This window comes from Pinus tabuliformis, chromosome 9, assembly GCF_031772625.1.
Source record: "Pinus tabuliformis cultivar Carrire ecotype Pingquan chromosome 9, CPIR1, whole genome shotgun sequence".
Classification (NCBI taxonomy): domain Eukaryota; kingdom Viridiplantae; phylum Streptophyta; class Pinopsida; order Pinales; family Pinaceae; genus Pinus; species Pinus tabuliformis.
In genome coordinates, this window is record NC_142307.1 from 511208146 (window position 1) to 511226163 (window position 18018).

At 34.3% G+C, this 18018-nt stretch overlaps 1 protein-coding gene across 1 annotated transcript; it reads right to left on the minus strand.

Moving 5' to 3' along the window:
• Nucleotides 1-9587: 9587 nt before the first annotated feature.
• On the minus strand, nt 9588-15467 carry LOC149149451 (uncharacterized). Its single transcript, XM_089442485.1, has 5 exons — nt 15261-15467; nt 10779-10806; nt 10522-10697; nt 9905-10030; nt 9588-9818 (listed from the first exon to the last, which is right to left on the minus strand). The coding sequence occupies exons 1-5, from the start codon at nt 15465-15467 to the stop codon at nt 9588-9590; spliced, it is 768 nt and encodes a 255-aa protein (XP_089298611.1).
• Nucleotides 15468-18018: the final 2551 nt, after the last annotated feature.

The window sequence follows — 18018 nt, forward strand, 5'->3', positions numbered from 1 at the left end:
TGGGAGGAGGTTTCAATGGATTTTATCACAGGTTTACCCAAGTCTGAGGGAAAGAGTGTCATCATGGTGGTAGTTGACAGACTTACCAAGTATGCACACTTTTGTGCATTATCACATCCATTTAAAGCCAGTACAGTTTCTACTGCATTTATGGAAACAATTCAAAAGCTACATGGAAACCCAAAGATTATTGTAAGTGACAGAGATCCCATTTTCACTGGAAATTTTTGGACAAAATTATTTTCTTGTCTTGGTACTCAGTTAGCTCATAGCTCATCTTATCATCCTCAATCTGATGGGAAAACTGAGATAGTAAACAAATGTTTGGAAGGATATCTTCGTTGCTTTGTATCTGATAAACAGACACAATGGGTCAAATGGTTGCCTCTGGCTGAATGGTGGTATAACACTTCCTTCCATACAACAACAAAAATGACCCCATTTATGGCACTTTATGGATATCAGCCACCATCCATCACATCATATTTAAGAGAAAATTCTAAGGTTCAAGCAGTGGAACATCACATCGAACATCAACAACAAGTCCTCCAACTCTTAAAGGATAACCTCGTGTTGGCACAAAATAGAATGAAACAACAGGCAGATCAACATCGCAGTGAAAGAAGTTTTGATGTAGGTGATTGGGTATTCCTACGGCTACAACCATATAAACAAATGTCCCTCAAGCAAGCTAAGAAGGATAATAAATTATCACCAAAGTATTATGGTCCGTACAAGGTGTTGCAAAAGATTGGTACTATGGCATACAAATTGGAGCTTCCTGCAGCTTCTCGAGTGCACCCAGTTTTCCATGTTTCATGTTTAAAGAAGGTTATAGGCGACAAGCTCCCAGTTCAAACAATATTGCCAGAACTTGATGAGGAAGGAAAAATTATATTGGAACCAGAAGCAGTCACAGAAACAAGAACTCGACAGCTACGAAATCGATCAATTTCGGAGTATCTCATCAAGTGGAAGAACTTATCCGCTGAAGATTCCACATGGGAGGATGAGAATTTTATACAGAAGCATCCAGAACTACTCAAGCGTTGAGGACAACACTTTTTTGAAGGAGAGGGGCATGTTAGGTCCCTATAATACTAGTGATAACCCCATTACTATTGTAGCTGTATCCCTTATTAATATTGTTGTGCCCCTATTGTCCCCATATTGTTATTACTGTGCCCCATAGAATCCCTTTATTGTTATTTTTGTGCCTTTATATTATTATTGTTAGGTCAGCTAGGTTATATTGTGACTCCTTAGACTCCTATTTATAGAAAGGAGGTTTTGTCATTTGAATCATCAAAGAATCATTCATTTGTGTAATGTAAAGGAGGTTTCCCCCTCGAAGAGGCTGAATTCTAAGGCGTTGATCTATATTTTCTATCTTTTTGTGAGCTGGTTTCATAACACATCAGGTACCACACAAGTTTCAAGTGGGCGACAAATTTTGGTTGCATCTACAGAAAGAATGCCTTACAAGAGCCCATCCAAAGCTCAAACCACTCCGATATTATGAATTTTATGTTAAAATATCCCAAGCGATGGTTGCATTGCATTTCAAAATTGAAAATATTATCAAGATGTTGAAATCTACTTTATTTAGTCGTTTATCTCCCTGAAATACCAACATATGTCTCATATAGGATTAAATTTTTTGATTGTGATGTTGAATAATCATAGACCAATAAAACTAGTATTCAAGCGTTACCTGTTGAGTGTTTACACTCCCATCCTTCATCTTTTGTTTCCCACCTACCTAATGAATGGAGAGAAGAGGATGAAATTAGAACGTTTCTCAATAATTTTGATTCTTCACCTTTTCAGCCAATGGATTAGCCCAATATCAATACCTCTTCAATCAATGAAAATAATAGATATGGCATTCCCCACATTGTTCCCCACCAGTGTTGTTGATTGGATGCAACTATATATTTATAACATTTAAGTTCATGTATATGGATTTCGTCTTCTTAGATACTATTATCAGAGGTTTGGAAGCCATCCTCACTATTGATATTTCTTATTGAACATGATAATGTGACATCATAGCCAAGCAATTATTATAATAATTGAAAAGAATAATCTTCATGATAACTCACTTACAAAATTTGAAGACTTAGATCACCAACTATTTAATTTACCTTATAATAAGTTGGTTGAGCATCTTATGTGGTTTGGTTCTTCTTGTAGAGGTACAAGGGCCTACTTTATTAGCTATATCTTCATTTTGTTTAGATATGAATGGAAACATAGAGGTTTATCCCACATCCATGGTCTCTTATGGTTGCAAGATGCTCCTAACATGGAAAGATTATATTGGTCAAACCATTTTGATGTACATGTTTCTAAGAAATTCTTTATTAGGTATGTAACAAAATGGAATCCATGTGACATTCATCATCGAAACCTAATGCTGCCTCGAAGCCTTAATGTTTAACCCTTCCTATTGAATAGTGATCATATTTTTCATTCCAATCCTCATGATAATTATGAACAATTGTTAAATTGTATTCAAAGACATACAAAGTGTATTGTAGATTCTTGTTTACGCAAAAATGGATCTATTCTCATATTCCATTACAATGCTCCATGGGATCTTCATGATGAATCAAGATTATCCATATATGATCAAGGGCGAAAGAAATATGAGACAACAAGAAATGATAATAGGCTTAATGTATACACAACATTAATCTTCTTACAATGTGGTGTGCAAATGCTGATTTCAAGTCAGTGCTTTATTAGCATGTTTTCTTGAAATATATTTCTAAGTATGCCTCAAAAGAATAAAATATGTATAAAAATTATCCAAATATGTTGACTAATGTCTCAAATTCTATTGGCTATGAAGATCCTAATTTTTGTGCATATAGAAGATTCCTTGCATAAACATTTTTTACCATGACATTGGATCACAATAACCATGTCATAAGTTAGTTAAGCCACCTCTTATTGTTTTTAGTTGAAAAATTATTTCCTTAAATGTTGGATGAAAGGTTTTCAAGAAACTCTTAAAGGATGGCCTACAATGTTCAAATCATAAAGGTTTTGTTAAACTATATTAAAAGAGGTTTTTTTTCCTTGAACATCTATCTATGATAGAAATAACAAGATCTTGGACCTACGATGCCAAACAAGAAAGAGCCATGGAAGCCTAGATATGTACATGCCATTGCTTGACTTTGGCCACGGTTTTATTATATTCCTAGTGAAGCTTCAGATGAGTTAGAAACAATTTTTTGGACATAATCGATTTTGTACAAGCCATTTTATAACACTCCCTTAGATATTTTCCTTTTAAGTGAAATCATTATTGAAAATTGGAGAAATTTTGTATATTGACCATGGCATGTTGATCAAAATCCATCAATCTTGCCAAATTTGAAGATGAATAAGATGGAGATTCCAATGATCGAGAAATGAATCTTGAAGATAATTTTCAAGAATGGTAACTTGTCTCTTGCTTGGTTTCTCCAAATAATGTCAATGTTTCTGACCTTCACACTTTTGGTTGAAGGGAATTTAATATATGATTTAATTAGGATAATACAATAGTTTCAAATGATGTTGTAGAAGAGGTTATTTATTTTATAAGGAATACCCATTCAAGGGGTGATTCAGTTGAATATGAAAGTTGTGAACCTCTTCTTATGGTTGTTCAAGGAACTATAGGCACTGGGAATCCTTTTCTTATCCATTGTATTTCTCATGCTCTTTCTCATTCGCTAGTTGATGCAAAATATCCTTCACATTTTCTTTCCCAATAGGAATAACCACTTTTAATATACATGCAAAAAACTACACTTAGTTATGAAAATTCCAATTTAACATATGCAACCACTATAAGGGAAATCACTGGAAATATTTCAAGAATAAATGAGGTATATTGTATGTATATTGATTGATTAAAGGAGCTTCCTAGGATCAAGTTTATTCTTTTGAAATGATTTTGGATCCATTTCATAGGGTTTTTATTTGTCTTTGATGTTTTGAACCATCATTAAGGTTATTCATACAAATAGATTCTCAATTATGAGAATTATTTCCAAAGAATATAACTTGTCATTTTGGTGGTAGGTTCATCATTCTTGTGGGTGACCTTGGTCAAATACCTCTTGTGAGAGACAATAATTTGTATGCAGGTAATATAGTAGGGAAATATTTGTGGAGAAAATTGAACATTGTTGTCACTCTTGATACATTCTTCTACTAGCAAGGAAATAATAAGAAATAATCTTGGTTTGTAGAGTCTTAACTAACATAAGAAATTCATAACCTATTTATGATGATTGGGAGTTCTTACGCCACAAGATGGTATGAGTTTCCCTCCTACCAAAAGAGGTTTATTTAATTCAATAGTTCACATATTTCCAACAAATAATTTGGTCATATTCCATAATAGGCATATGTTAAAATCATTAAATTCACGAATTGCATGATGTGTTGTTAAGCATTCAAGACACACAAAAATCGTTGGTGTGGATGATGACCAATTGGACCATGACGTTTTGTTATGCCATGGTCAAGGTGTCATGTTGGCATGTAACTTGTGGGTTGAGGTTGTCTTAGTCAATTGTGCACTTGGTTATGTGAAGGATATATTCTATAAGCCTACATCTAAGCCACCTCAACTTCTAATGTTCACATTTGTTCTTTTTCGATGAGCATGTTGGTTTTCCATTCAACACAAGCAACCCAAGCATAGTACCAATCACACTGTTTATAAGATGAAATAGAAAACGGATTCTTTTGAAGATGGCATGGGCCCTCACTATCCATAAGTCACAGGGGTTGACTTTAGAATGGACAACAATTGATATTAGGAACAAAGAGAAACAAGGGCTAAACTTCATTATAGTCATCTCAAGAGTCAAATCAATAGATGGTTTGCGCAATTCACCACCTTTCTCTTTTTAGTGTTATGCCAAGATGAAAGATAATGCATATTATACAATTAGGAAGAAATAAGAGGAGAAATTGAAGTCCATATCAATGTAACATCCGTCTACTAATATGTCCAACTCTATATAGAAATTTTGTCTCATTCCTTTTATTCTCCTCTTGGTTTACTATTGTTGTAGTAAAAAAATTTCATGTATTTGTCATGTGAATACTTTCATCATATTCATAGGAATATTTGAGAAAGTTGTTAACATAATTTTTCATGTTGTTCAATTTAGTTGTTTTTTGAAGTGCCCATTGTAATGTTGCTTAGAAGAAATCACTAACCTCAAAAAAATATTCTATTAGTAACATAAAACATGTCATAATTAGATGTTAAATGTTGTTTATAATACTTGTATGTTCAACGACATGTAAAATGATACCAATCAATCTTATTCATCTAACATTTGCACATTTTTAAATATATAAAAAAAAAAAAAACTTATTATTTTTATATTTATAACCTAATTTGAAAGGAGGAAGAAACACCATTATGTTCCTACTTAAATTATATTGATCTTTGTGCTCATAAATTTTACTCATTAACATTTTTCTTTTAATATTCATATTTATTTTACCATGTTAACTAATTTTATTTATTTTTGTTTTCATTGACATACATTTATGGACAATGACGATTTTTTAAAATTCATGTCAAGTATCCTGCAATCACTCCAAATGATTTTTTTATGTACATACAAAATAAGATTGATATAAGAAATGTATTTTCTATTCGCCTTTTTATGATCACTCGTAGCCTTTGGTTGAGATGAAGTCAATCATCCGATATATTCTACATGTTTGTAATAGAAAAGATGGTGGAAAATTGAGAAGAGAATGGCTACAAAGGAAAAGGGCCATGAATATAATGTTGATGTTAATTGGTGTTGTCTGTGTCATCAATTTGGTTGCATTTTAGAATAGGTTGTGTAAAGTTTTGCATAGAAATGAGCATTACAACTTTTATTTTTGGAAACTAATTTTATGATGTAAAAACAAAAATAATTTTTAAAATAAAATTTTTATTTGGTTTTTAATATCCCTTCATATGGTAATATTAGAATTCAAATATGGTAATATTAGAATTCAAATATGAATGCTATTCATATTTCTATAGTTCTGATTTTATTAACTCCCACTTCTATTAATAGAATTCCATATATTCTTCTATATTATAACCTTATGTTTCAATTACATTAAATTGATGTTTTAATTCTATCTATAGTTATGTTATATTTCTATTGTGAATGAAAATATGGTCACAATAAATATGCAAGGGACCGTATTTTAATGTATTAATAGGCACAGGGAATGCATTTATATGATTTAGTAATTGCATTGAAATTTATGATTGTATATAGGGAATACATTTATATGATTTAGTAATTGCATTGAAATTTATGATTGTATAAATTTATACAGAAGCTATCACAATAATGATATATATGTATTTGAGAAAATAATTTCAATATATATATATGTATATTACTATAAAAATTACTACTTTTTAATTTAATAATGGTTAAAATTCAATAAATTTACAAAGTTAATTAATTAATAAATATTATTATGTAAATAATATGAGTGTGATAAGAATATTTAGATTTCAAACGTGTGACATTTACAAAATCTATAATTACTTAGAATTAAAATAATTTACATCTTTTTATTGTAAATTTTAAATAATTAAAATATATATAAAAGAGTGATTTGTTGCATTAAAGGAATTTTATATGTTTATATTGATACTAATAAGTTTAAAATTTTATGACCAACAATGTTGATATATGAGAGATATATGCATTTGATTTTAGAAAATTTATTTTATGTCTTATTTTTGTATTTGTTTTTAGATATAAACATCATTATATTTTTATGAAATAATTAATAACGTTCAATTATTTTATAGATTTAAATATTTAATAAGGATTAATGAACTATACAAATTTGATGTTGAAATAACAGAAACCAAAATAAGTATAATTGTGATTTTTTAATTATTTATATATAATTCGAAATGTATATACTTAAACACTAAAGGTAAAAATTGAAATTTGACATTGTAATGCAACAAATAAAAATCTATGTCGTAATGTAACAATACAAATATTGGCATTATAATGTGAAAAACAAAACTTGACATCGTCATGTGTTTGAATATAAATCAATGTCACAATGATGAAAACAAATTGAAAATGTTGATAACCACATTTACTAATGTAGCCATAAAAAATATCAACGTTATAATATGACAAACAAATGTTGACGTCACTATATGACAAATAAATATTGATGTCGCAATGTGACAAGCACAAATTGATATTGCATTTTAAAAAGGAAAAAAATCACATTACAATGTGTCAAACAAATATCCATATTATAATATGAAAATAAAAACATTGAGGTCATAATGCGAGAAACCAATTTTGACAATACAATTGAAATGTAGACAAAAGAGAAAGGAATATAAATTTATAAAATAGAAAATAGAAACTTTATTCTAGTGACAAACAATGTTGACCTCACTATGTGTCAAATATAAATCAATGTTGCAGTATGACTAATATAAATCAAGTAGTTATCTTGGTTAACCCTCATTACCCATAACTAGCATTTGCACCAGATGTTGCAAAGAAAACGCCGTAAGGCATAAAGTGCAGAAATCCATTATCCATGTAGTGTGTGCATTATTCAACAAGGTGGATCTCTCTAAATTTGTTGTGAACATTTATGTTGTTGCATTTCTAATATTAAATTTCTTATCACCCCATGATGAAAATCCCTATAATTATTAGCATCACAATTTTTTCCACTTTAGTGGGTTTACCTTCAACCTAAAGAAACATGAATTTGAGTCACTCAACTAAAAATAAATTGCTAAATTGCTATTTTGCTACTTTTCAACTGACTTAGACAATGAATGAGTGGATTTCCTTCTGAAACAATTCTTAAATTTGCCTTCCTTCTTAACTGGAGCTCGTGGTGCGGATTTCTCAAGTGGGAGCAAATCCACTACAATGCATGTAGTGTCGTCCCTAAGTCCTCTTATCCTCAAAGCCTCCTACAACTAAACCGGTTAGGTTATGATAGAAAATAAACTTAAAGATGGTGACATCGATCACTTATCCTTTTCAACAATATTTGTACCTTAACAATTTGTTTTGCAGCAAGTTCTGTTGGCAAGCCTCGGCAGCAATTTGCAGCCTTCTCAGAGCTCAATGCATCCCAAACACCATCAGTTGCAATGATAAGCCTTCCTCCAACATTCGATAGCCATTGAAACAAAAAATTGCCAGTCTAAATCAAACAGACACATTGTGACCAGGTATGTTTTTCCTCCAGTAAATGGATAAAATCCATTCCCTGCCACTGCAACAATAATACACCATATATCACCTTCCCATTAAAATTGAGAATGAGCTGCAAGTAAACTGTGAGAACGCGGATGCCTCATAAGCATGGAGTTAAGTTTGATCCCTGAGCTTTGCTACAATCCTCAATTGCAGAAATATTGAAATTTTTAAGAAGACTCTGGCCATTTCATAAGCCGTTGAGTTGACAGCAGAGTTTGTCTGTTGCTGAGTCCCAATCATAGAGATGTCTATATGAGTTATGTCAATGTCTAAGTAGAGCTGTTGAATATGGAATGTGGGTGTTAGTCCTCATCTCTATTCGACTTATGTCAAAGCAAGGTTGCTACATAGGAAGAAAGAATTGGTTAATCGGTTGTGGATGATGGCATTTTTTCTAGAAAATGCAATACCTCCATCATTGATGGTCTCTTTTGAGGGGAAGCAGAATCACAATTCAATGCAATCCCCACAGACGCTGAGATTTCAACCCTTCCTTCAACCTCTGGTCGAAGAGTAGGATCTATGATGCACAAAAGGCGATGCTTATCATCAACAAAGTTTTGACCCCATGCTGCAAAATCCTGATCTGAAGGCCAGCATGCACAGAAATGCCCTCACTAAGTGTGATGTTAGTTTGACAGACAGCACAAGCGAACAATCTTGATACTGTCTGCACCGTATATTCCGAGCCTAGCGTGCAATGTCAAATACTCAATTATTAGCATGACAGACTTGCAACAAGATGCATTCTACAATATTCTCTACAGCTAGTTTTTATTTCAGTACATCACATGGAAAAGCAAGGATTTAATCCTTCGTAGCTGAGACAAATATATACAAGGCCATAACAGAAAAAGGCCTCCTTTGGACTTCTCTTACCTTAGTATAAATAACAAACCAAATCCTAAAAGGAAGGAAACACCATTCTATATTAAATGCCTAGAACCCAAAAAACACATAAAAAATAGATTAATGCCTTTACTAAGGCTGAACCGAGTATAAACTAAATCTGTTAACATGAAAAAGATTATTTAAAAAAAAACTAGATTGAAAAATTGAAAATTCAAAAGTGCCAAAATATAAGCAGGGATTACCCATGCATAGCCACAATTCAAATTTGTAACACAATTATCCAATTTTAATAAAAATTTGTAAACATAGATTGTCCACATTCAAGGAGCAGCAACTCAGATACAATTTATCATGCTTTGTTCTGAATCCAATGATAAGTCCGAGTTTACAAAACATAATCTACTGCAAGGATGCTAAGCTGGAAATGGCTATCTACCTTTCAGCGAGCATTGCTAACCCCTCCTCAAAGATTTCCTGGACAATGTCTATATTTTGCTGCTTTTCAACTGACTTAAACGATGAATCAGTGGATTTCCTTCTGAAAAAATTCTTAAATTTGCCTTCCTTCGTAACTGGAGCTGGTGGTGCGGATTTCTCAGGTGGGATCAAATCCACTACAATGCATGTAGTGTCGTCCCTAAGTCCTCTTATCCTCAAAGCCTCCTACAGCTAAATCGGTTAGCCTATGATAGAAAATAAACTTAAAGATGGTGACATTGATCGCTTATCCTTGTCAACAATATTTGTACCTTAACAATTTGTTTTGCAGCAAGTTTTGCTGGCAAGCCTCGACAGCAATTTGCAGCCTTCTCAGAGCTCAATGCATTCCAAACACCATCAGTTGTAATGATAAGCCTTCCTCCAGCATTCGATAGCTATTGAAACAAAAAATTACGAGTCTAAATCAAATAGACACATTGTGACCAGGTATTTTTTTTCCTCCAGTAAATGGATAAAATTTATCCCCTGCCACTGCAACAATAATACACCATATATCACTTTCCCATTAAAACTGAGAATGAGCTACAAGTAAACTGTGAGAACATGGATGCCTCATAAGCATGGAGTTAAGTTTGATCCCCAAGGTTTGCTACAATCCTTAACTGTAGAAATATTGAAATTTTTAAGAAGACTCTGGCCATTTCATAAGCAGCTGAGTTGACAGCAGAGTTTGTCTGTTGCTGAGTCGCAATCATAGAGATGTCTATATGAGTTATGTCAATGTCTAAGTAGAGCGGTTGAATATGGAATGTGGGTGTAAGTCCTCATCTCTGTCCAACTTATGTCAAAGCAAGGATGCTACATAGGAAGAAAGAATTGGTTAATCGGTTGTGGATGATGGCATTTTTTCTAGAAAATGCAATACCTCCTTCATTAATGGTCCCTTTTGAGGGGAAGCAGAAGCACAATTCAATGCAATCCCCACAGACACTGAGATTTCTTCCCTTCCTTCAACCTCTAGTCGAAGAGTAGGATCTATGATGCGCAAAAGGCGATGCTTGTCATCAACAAAGTTTTGACCCCATGCTGCAAAATCCTTATCTGAAGGCCAGCATGCACAGAAATTCCCTCACTAGGTGTGATGTCAGTTTGACAGATAGCACAAGCAAAAAATCCTGATACTGTCTGCACCGTATATTCCGAGCCCAGCCTGCAATGTCAAATACTCAATTATTAGCATGACGGACTTGCAACAAGATGCATTCTACAATATTCTCTACAACTAGTTTTTATTTCAGTACATCACATGGAAAAGCAAGGATTTAATCCTTCGTAGCTGAGACAAAGATATACAAGGCCATAATAGAAAAAGGCCTCCTTTGGACTTCTCTTACCTCAGTATAAATAACATACCAAATCCTAAAAGGAAGGAAACACCATTCTATATTAAATGCCTAGAACCCAAAAAACACATAAGAAATGGATTAATGCTTTTACTAAGGCTGAACCGAGTATAAACTAAATCTGTTAACAGGAAAAACATTATTTAAAAAAAAACCAGATTGAAAAATTGAAAATTCAAAAATGCCAAAATATAAGCAGGCATTACCCATGCATAGCCACAATTCAAATTTGCAACACAATTATCCAATTTTAATAAAAATTTGTAAACAAAGATTGTCCACATTCAAGGAGCAACAACTCAGATACAATTTATCATGTTTTGTTTTGAATCTAATCATAAGTCTGTGTTTACAAAACATAATCTACTGCAAGGATGCTAAGCTGGAAATGGCTATCTAAAAGAAAACTTCCTAATTTCCAACAAAGTTCACTCATGGGTGATGCAGACAAAACTATTCTTTTTAACCTGATAACCAATAGTAGAAACCTAAAAGAAAACTTCGTAATTTCCAACAAATTTCACTCATGGGTGATGTATACACTAATAGCAGATACACTACAAGAATGATAGAATCTGATACAAACTCCAACACAACCAACATAGTTTTCACTTCACACCACCAATAATTGTGACAAATACCAATCCACCAATAAAGGACCTACAAAGGAATTGCATAATTTTTTAAATAGTAGTTTTAATCATACCAGAAACAAATAACACAAAACTATTCTTTTTAACCTGATAACCAATAGCAGAAACCTAAAACAGAACTTCGTAATTTCCAACAAAGTTCACTCATAGGTGATGCATACACTAATAGCAGATACACTACAAGAATGATAGAATCTGATATAAACTCCAACACAATCAACATAGTTTTCACTTCACACCACCCAATATTTGTGACAAATACCAAAAATATGAATAGATTTTGGCCCACATTTTCAACCCTATTCACCAATAGCACATATATGTCAAAGGTTGCAATCAACACCTTTAAATCAAACTGATAATGGTACCTATCACAAAGCACCACACAGGTTAGTGGTAGAGCAAACACTTGTTTAAAGGGCAAGTTTTCAATTCAATTCCTAGCCTGTCAATTTTTTACCAAAGTGTGTTAAAGGGGATAACAGGGTGGGTTTCAGAGGTAGCAATCCGCAACTTTATATTGAACCTTAAGGGTGCCTGTCATGAAGGGGCATCTATCTCATTGATAGAGCAGCTAATTGCTTGAGGACAGATCTTAGGTTCAATTCCTATAGCTTGTCTAGTTTTCAACAATATATAACTATATACAAACACACCACAACCATGAAAAATCCATAGAAATTTCAACATACAAATAGTATGATTGTCTACCCAACTTGTCAAAAACATATACATTTAGAAAACACAAACCAATATAAAATACCTAGAAAGATCATAACTTTCAAGTTTCAACCCAATTCGAAAAACTAGCAATTTCCAGCTTGACCACCATTAACAAAGACCCAATAATCTCATAATTTTGAAGTAAATTCACCATTTAGAGATAAATTAATGAAGAAAATATTCCAAAGAAAAATGTCATAATTATCAACTCAGTTGTAGACAGCAGGCACCAACAGAATTGCTGATGAATCAGAGCCAGTACTGCAGATATGTTAGCAGTCTACACAAAATAGATAACAATGGAGACATATACTCAGGTAAATTGAGATCTCTAATGGAAGCAAAATAGACTATGCTTGAGAGCCCCAAAGCAGGCAGATCTGGTGTTCAACCAAACACCACCCCAACGTAATAACATCCTCAATCTGGCAATAAATTGTGATTATGGATGAGTAATCTAGTCATAATTTTCATTCTATGCTTTACGCCTGAAAATTCTCTGAGGTTTGCCACTTTCTTGCTTTGGTCTGAACCTAAGTCACATAGTTTTCACTTCACACCACCCAATAATTGTGACAAATACCAAAAATATGAATAGATTTTGGCCCACATTTTCAACCCTATTCACCAATAGCACATATATGTCAAAGGTTGCAATCAACACCTTTAGATCAAACTGCTAATGGTACCTATCACAAAGCACCACACAGGTTAGTGGTAGAGCAAACACTTGTTTAAAGGGCAAGTTTTCAATTCAATTCCTAGCCTGTCAATTTTTTACCAAAGTGTGTTAAAGGGGATAACAGGGTGGGTTTCAGAGGTAGCAATCCGCAACTTTATATTGAACCTTAAGGGTGCCTGTCATGAAGGGGCATCTATCTCATTGATAGAGCAGCTAATTGCTTGAGGACAGATCTTAGGTTCAATTCCTATAGCTTGTCTAGTTTTCAACAATATATAACTATATACAAACACACCACAACCATGAAAAATCCATAGAAATTTCAACATAAAAATAGTATGATCATCTACCCAACTTGTCAAAAACATATACATTTAGAAAACAAAAACCAATATAAAATACCTAGAAAGATCATAACTTTCAAGTTTCAACCCAATTCGAAAAACTAGCGATTTCCAGCTTGACCACCATTAACAAAGACCCAATAATCTCATAATTTTGAAGTAAATTCACCATTTAGAGATAAATTAATGAAGTAAATATTCTAAAGAAAAATGTCATAATTATCAACTCAGTTGTAGACAGCAGGCACCAACAGAATTGCTGATGAATCAGAGCCAGTACTGCAGATATGTTAGCAGTCTACACAAAATAGATAACAATGGACACATATACTCAGGTAAATTGAGAGCTCTAATGGAAGCAAAATAGACTATGGTTGAGAGCCCCAAAACAGGCAGATCTGGTGTTCAACCAAACACCACCCCAGCGTAATAACATCCTCAATCTGGCAATAAATTGTGATTATGGATGAGTAATCTAGTCATAATTTTCATTCTATGCTTTACGCCTGAAAATTCTCTTAGGTTTGCCACTTTCTTGCTTTGGTCTGAACCTAAGTCACATGGTTTGGGGTTCAAGTTCAGGTTCAATAATGATTAGGTTTGATTCGAGTTTGAATTTCTTGATGAGGTTCGCTATATAGCACAAGATAGTAAGAAATCAACATCAATAAACAAAAAAATGCTATCATGGACTTCGAAACTGCAAGAATGAACTACAAGTGTGAGCTGTGACATCAAATTATGAGCTTGAACCATGGAATTGGTCAATGACCCAAAGGTTCGATGAGGTTTGCCAAACCCCAAAAGAAAATTTAGGTTTGCCGAATTTTGGATGGACTACAAGTGTGAGCTGCGACATGATGTTATGAGCTTGAACCATGGAAATGGTAATGACCCAGAGGTTCGATGAGGTTTGCTAAACCTCAAAAAAAAAAATTCAGGTTTGCTGAATTTTGAACCTCAAAGTTGAAGTTCGGTGAACCTTGTGACATAGGTCTGAACTATTTTTGAATTGGCACTTGGGAGATTGTGGTAGGTTAAGGGAAGGAAAGGAGGCCCAAGGGCAGAGCCTCCAAATGCTCCATAGCATACCTATCGACTCAGAAAGGCTCTTGAACAAGGGTTGCAGAGATGATTAAGATGGGATTGAGCCAGGGGGGGGGTGCCCACCCTGGTTACTAGAGAAGGATAGACTTGGAATGAGAAGACAATCACATTTTGTAGACAGTCCATCCAAGCAGAGGATCCACAAATTGCTGGCTAGAATTGTGGGGAGCCTTATGAATGGAACGGTGGAGAAAATGGCTTTCAAATCTAAGCTTAGAGAAATAATGTGGGAAATCAAGAAGGAAGCCATGGCAAAGCTCCAAGAGATGATGTGGAATGGTACCTAATTGAGATGAGCTACAGACGTCGAGGGAACAATGGAACACTGATATGAGTTGGAACCACTTCATGCATTCAACTCGAGACCACGCTGTTACAGAGATGGTTATCATAGAAATGAAGTTGGAATCGAGACAAACTGCAAACATCAAGAGGAGAATGGAACATTGATTTGAGTTGGAACCACTTAATGCGTTCAACTCGAGAAAACACTGTGACAGAGATGGTTATCATAGAGATGAAGTTGGAATCGAAACAAACTGCAGACATCAAGAGGAGAATGAAACACTGATGAGAGTTGGAACCACTTCATGCGTTCAACCTGAGACCAGGCTGTGATAGAGACAGGTATTGGAAAGATGTTGGATATTTCCAACCAGAAGAGGATAATTGACCAGGTGGGAACACTTCTACAAGCAAAACCCATACCTGGGTGTTCTGCACTTCCCTTAGTTCGGACAACAATGACAAACTCTGGCAACGAGAACAAAGGCACTCCTCCAAAGAGTTTTAGCGAGCATTGCTGACCCCTCCTCAAAGATTTCCTGGACAATGTCTATATCTAAAGCCATCACTTCATCTACACTTGGTGATTCATCTTGTTCTACCCCTTGTACTCTCTGAGAATGACCATTTTTCTTGTAAATTCGGCACAGCACCCAATCATCAAGCTGGACCATATCTGTAATGTAAAGGTTGCATTCATTATCATCATGCAGTTTACTGATTAATTGTATATGTTAGTGTGCCATAATTATTGCATATGATATTTCCAAATCAACTTTTATATGGTCATATTGTATCTCTGTATCAGCGGTATCACAAAAGTCTGAGTTGAATTTGAATTGAGATTGTTGCCAATTTGAATAATATTAGAGACTGCAAGTTAAATTATTAAATTTGCCTTCCTTCTTAACTGGAGCTGATGGTGCGGATTTCTCAGGTGGGATCAAATCCACTACAATGCATATAGTGTCATCCCTAAGTCCTCTTATCCTCAAAGCCTCCTACAGCTAAATCGGTTAGGCTATGATAGAAAATAAACTTAAAGATGGTGACATTGATCGCTTATCCTTGTCAACAGTATTTGTACGTTAACAATTTGTTTTGCAGCAAGTTCTGCTGGCAAGCCTCGGCAACAATTTGCAGCCTTCTTAGAGCTCAATGCATCCCAAACACCATCAGTTGCAATGATAAGCCTTCCTCCAGCATTCGATAGCTATTGAAACAAAAAATTACCAATCTAAATCAGACAGACACATTGTGACCAGGTATTTTTTTCCTCCAGTAAATGGATAAAATCGGAAAAGGATTAAAAGGGAAAAACAAAACAGGAAAAACAGAAAAAGCGAAGATCTATATATGTACTCTCTTTTTATTTATACAAGATCGCGTATTTGTTAGCGAGAGCTATTTCAAACAATTGATCTCCCTTCAGTCCATAGGATTACAATTTTTTTTTGAAATCCTAGATAGCTATTTCAGACAATTGATCTACCTCCTATCCATAGGATTACAAAATATTTTTGAAATCCTAGATATAAAAAAGTCAGAAAGAATAGTATATCTTCTTTATTGTTACCTTCTTTAAAGTATGTTCAGAGTTTGAACCCTTTTAGGTAGGTTGAGAGTTTTACCCTGATTCTAAATAAAGTTATCTTATTAAAGATTAGATAAATCTATATCAACTCTAATCCCAAAAAAATTACTACATAATTAAAAAGCTTCCTCTCTTATATGTTAGGGTCATAACCAAGAACTTCATCACCAAATGTTCATCATCAAATTCCCACTGCAATTAATTAAATTCCTTGTACATAGAATCCATGATTACCTGTGAGAATCCCACTGTAAGATTTTCCTCTAGGTTTCGGATGGGAAAGACCATTGTTGGGACTTATTGTATCAGTTTGAGTATGTGAATCACCTACAACAAATCCAACCAAGCAAACTCAGCAAAAAAATGAAACTACAACAAATAATAGACCTTCAATAAATTGAAACAACCATTACTCCTTAAACCCAAGACAAACCCACCAGGTTGTCTGGTATTCTGTGCCGAAGCCGGGCTTTGCGGTTGGCTGGCGTTCTTTACTGAATCCGGGCTTTGTGGTTGGCTGGCGTTATGTGGCGAACCTGGGCTTTGAGGAAGGTAGCAGAGGAAAGGCTCGCTGGAATCAGAAACATTGTATCCACAGATTCCTGCGCTTGACATACAGGGGCTGCACATTTTGAATGCTTCATCATTTTTATTCCATTCGATTTCAAAACCCCCACGCAGAACGTCCCAAAGTTTCTGCAAAGTTAAAGAAGATAATTGTTGCAGGACAGGGAATCGAAACAGTTGAGATGCAGGGAGCCCACTTGATTCCTTCCAGATCTGAAGGAAATACCCATGTACCATTATCATTACCAAAAGGGACATTCAACACAGGCAAATTTTCTATTGCCGGGCATCCTATTCCCAGGGTTATACTTTGGTAGGACGAACCAGCAAGTTTAAACAAAGAGGCAGTGAGATTAACAGGAGCTTGCAGAATGCCACAGTCTGTAAAAACTGTGCCACTGGTGATTTTCATACTGTTTTGATTGTAGCCCAAAACCCTGTAGCTCATGTTGTTGATTGTGAGATAAGGCGTGCTGGATTGACAGTAGATTTGAAACGCACGGTGGCCGCATCCTGATTTTGCTCTGCCGAAGGCATACAATATGTTATCCATTGGGTTGGGAGACAAAAGGACAGTGTGAGGATCAACGATCCAACATCATTCAATCGTCTAACACCACAAATCTACGATCAACAATAGGACACAGCATCGGCTGGGGTAATTCATTTCAAAGGGAAACGCCTTACGGCGTAATTAAAATGCATTTTCTTTTCAAATTTCTCTATAATTAAATAAATTAGTTAAATCACTAAATTGAAAAAAAAAATCATATTCTATGAATTTGTTTGCCTTCTTAATTTTCTATTTAATTCACCTCTTATTATAATCCTCATAAGCATACCTAAAGTAATTTTTTTAAAATCCAAGACCAGAGAGCATCTGTATTAATAAAAAAGGGCAAGTTGTAGCATAGCCAAGCAGTTGAATACATTGTTCTAACAAAATTCAAATGGACTGTTTTAAGTGGACTGCACAAACCAAATTTGTCCTTTTAAGATTGATGACAATTTTTTTATAGATGACACAGGTGTAAATTTTACAAAAACATCCTAATCACAATAAT

Excerpts from the sequence above, each read along its gene's own strand:
- LOC149149451 (XM_089442485.1), bottom strand. The coding sequence starts at position 15,467 with ATGGTCCAGCTTGATGATTGGGTGCTGTGCCGAATTTACAAGAAAAAT. Across the intron at positions 10,698-10,778 it reads CGGAATATACGGTGCAGACA|ATAAGGATTTTGCAGCATGG; the intron begins GTATCAGGATTT and ends GCTGGCCTTCAG. Across the intron at positions 9,819-9,904 it reads CTGCAAAACAAATTGTTAAG|GAGGCTTTGAGGATAAGAGG; the intron begins GTACAAATATTG and ends ATTTAGCTGTAG.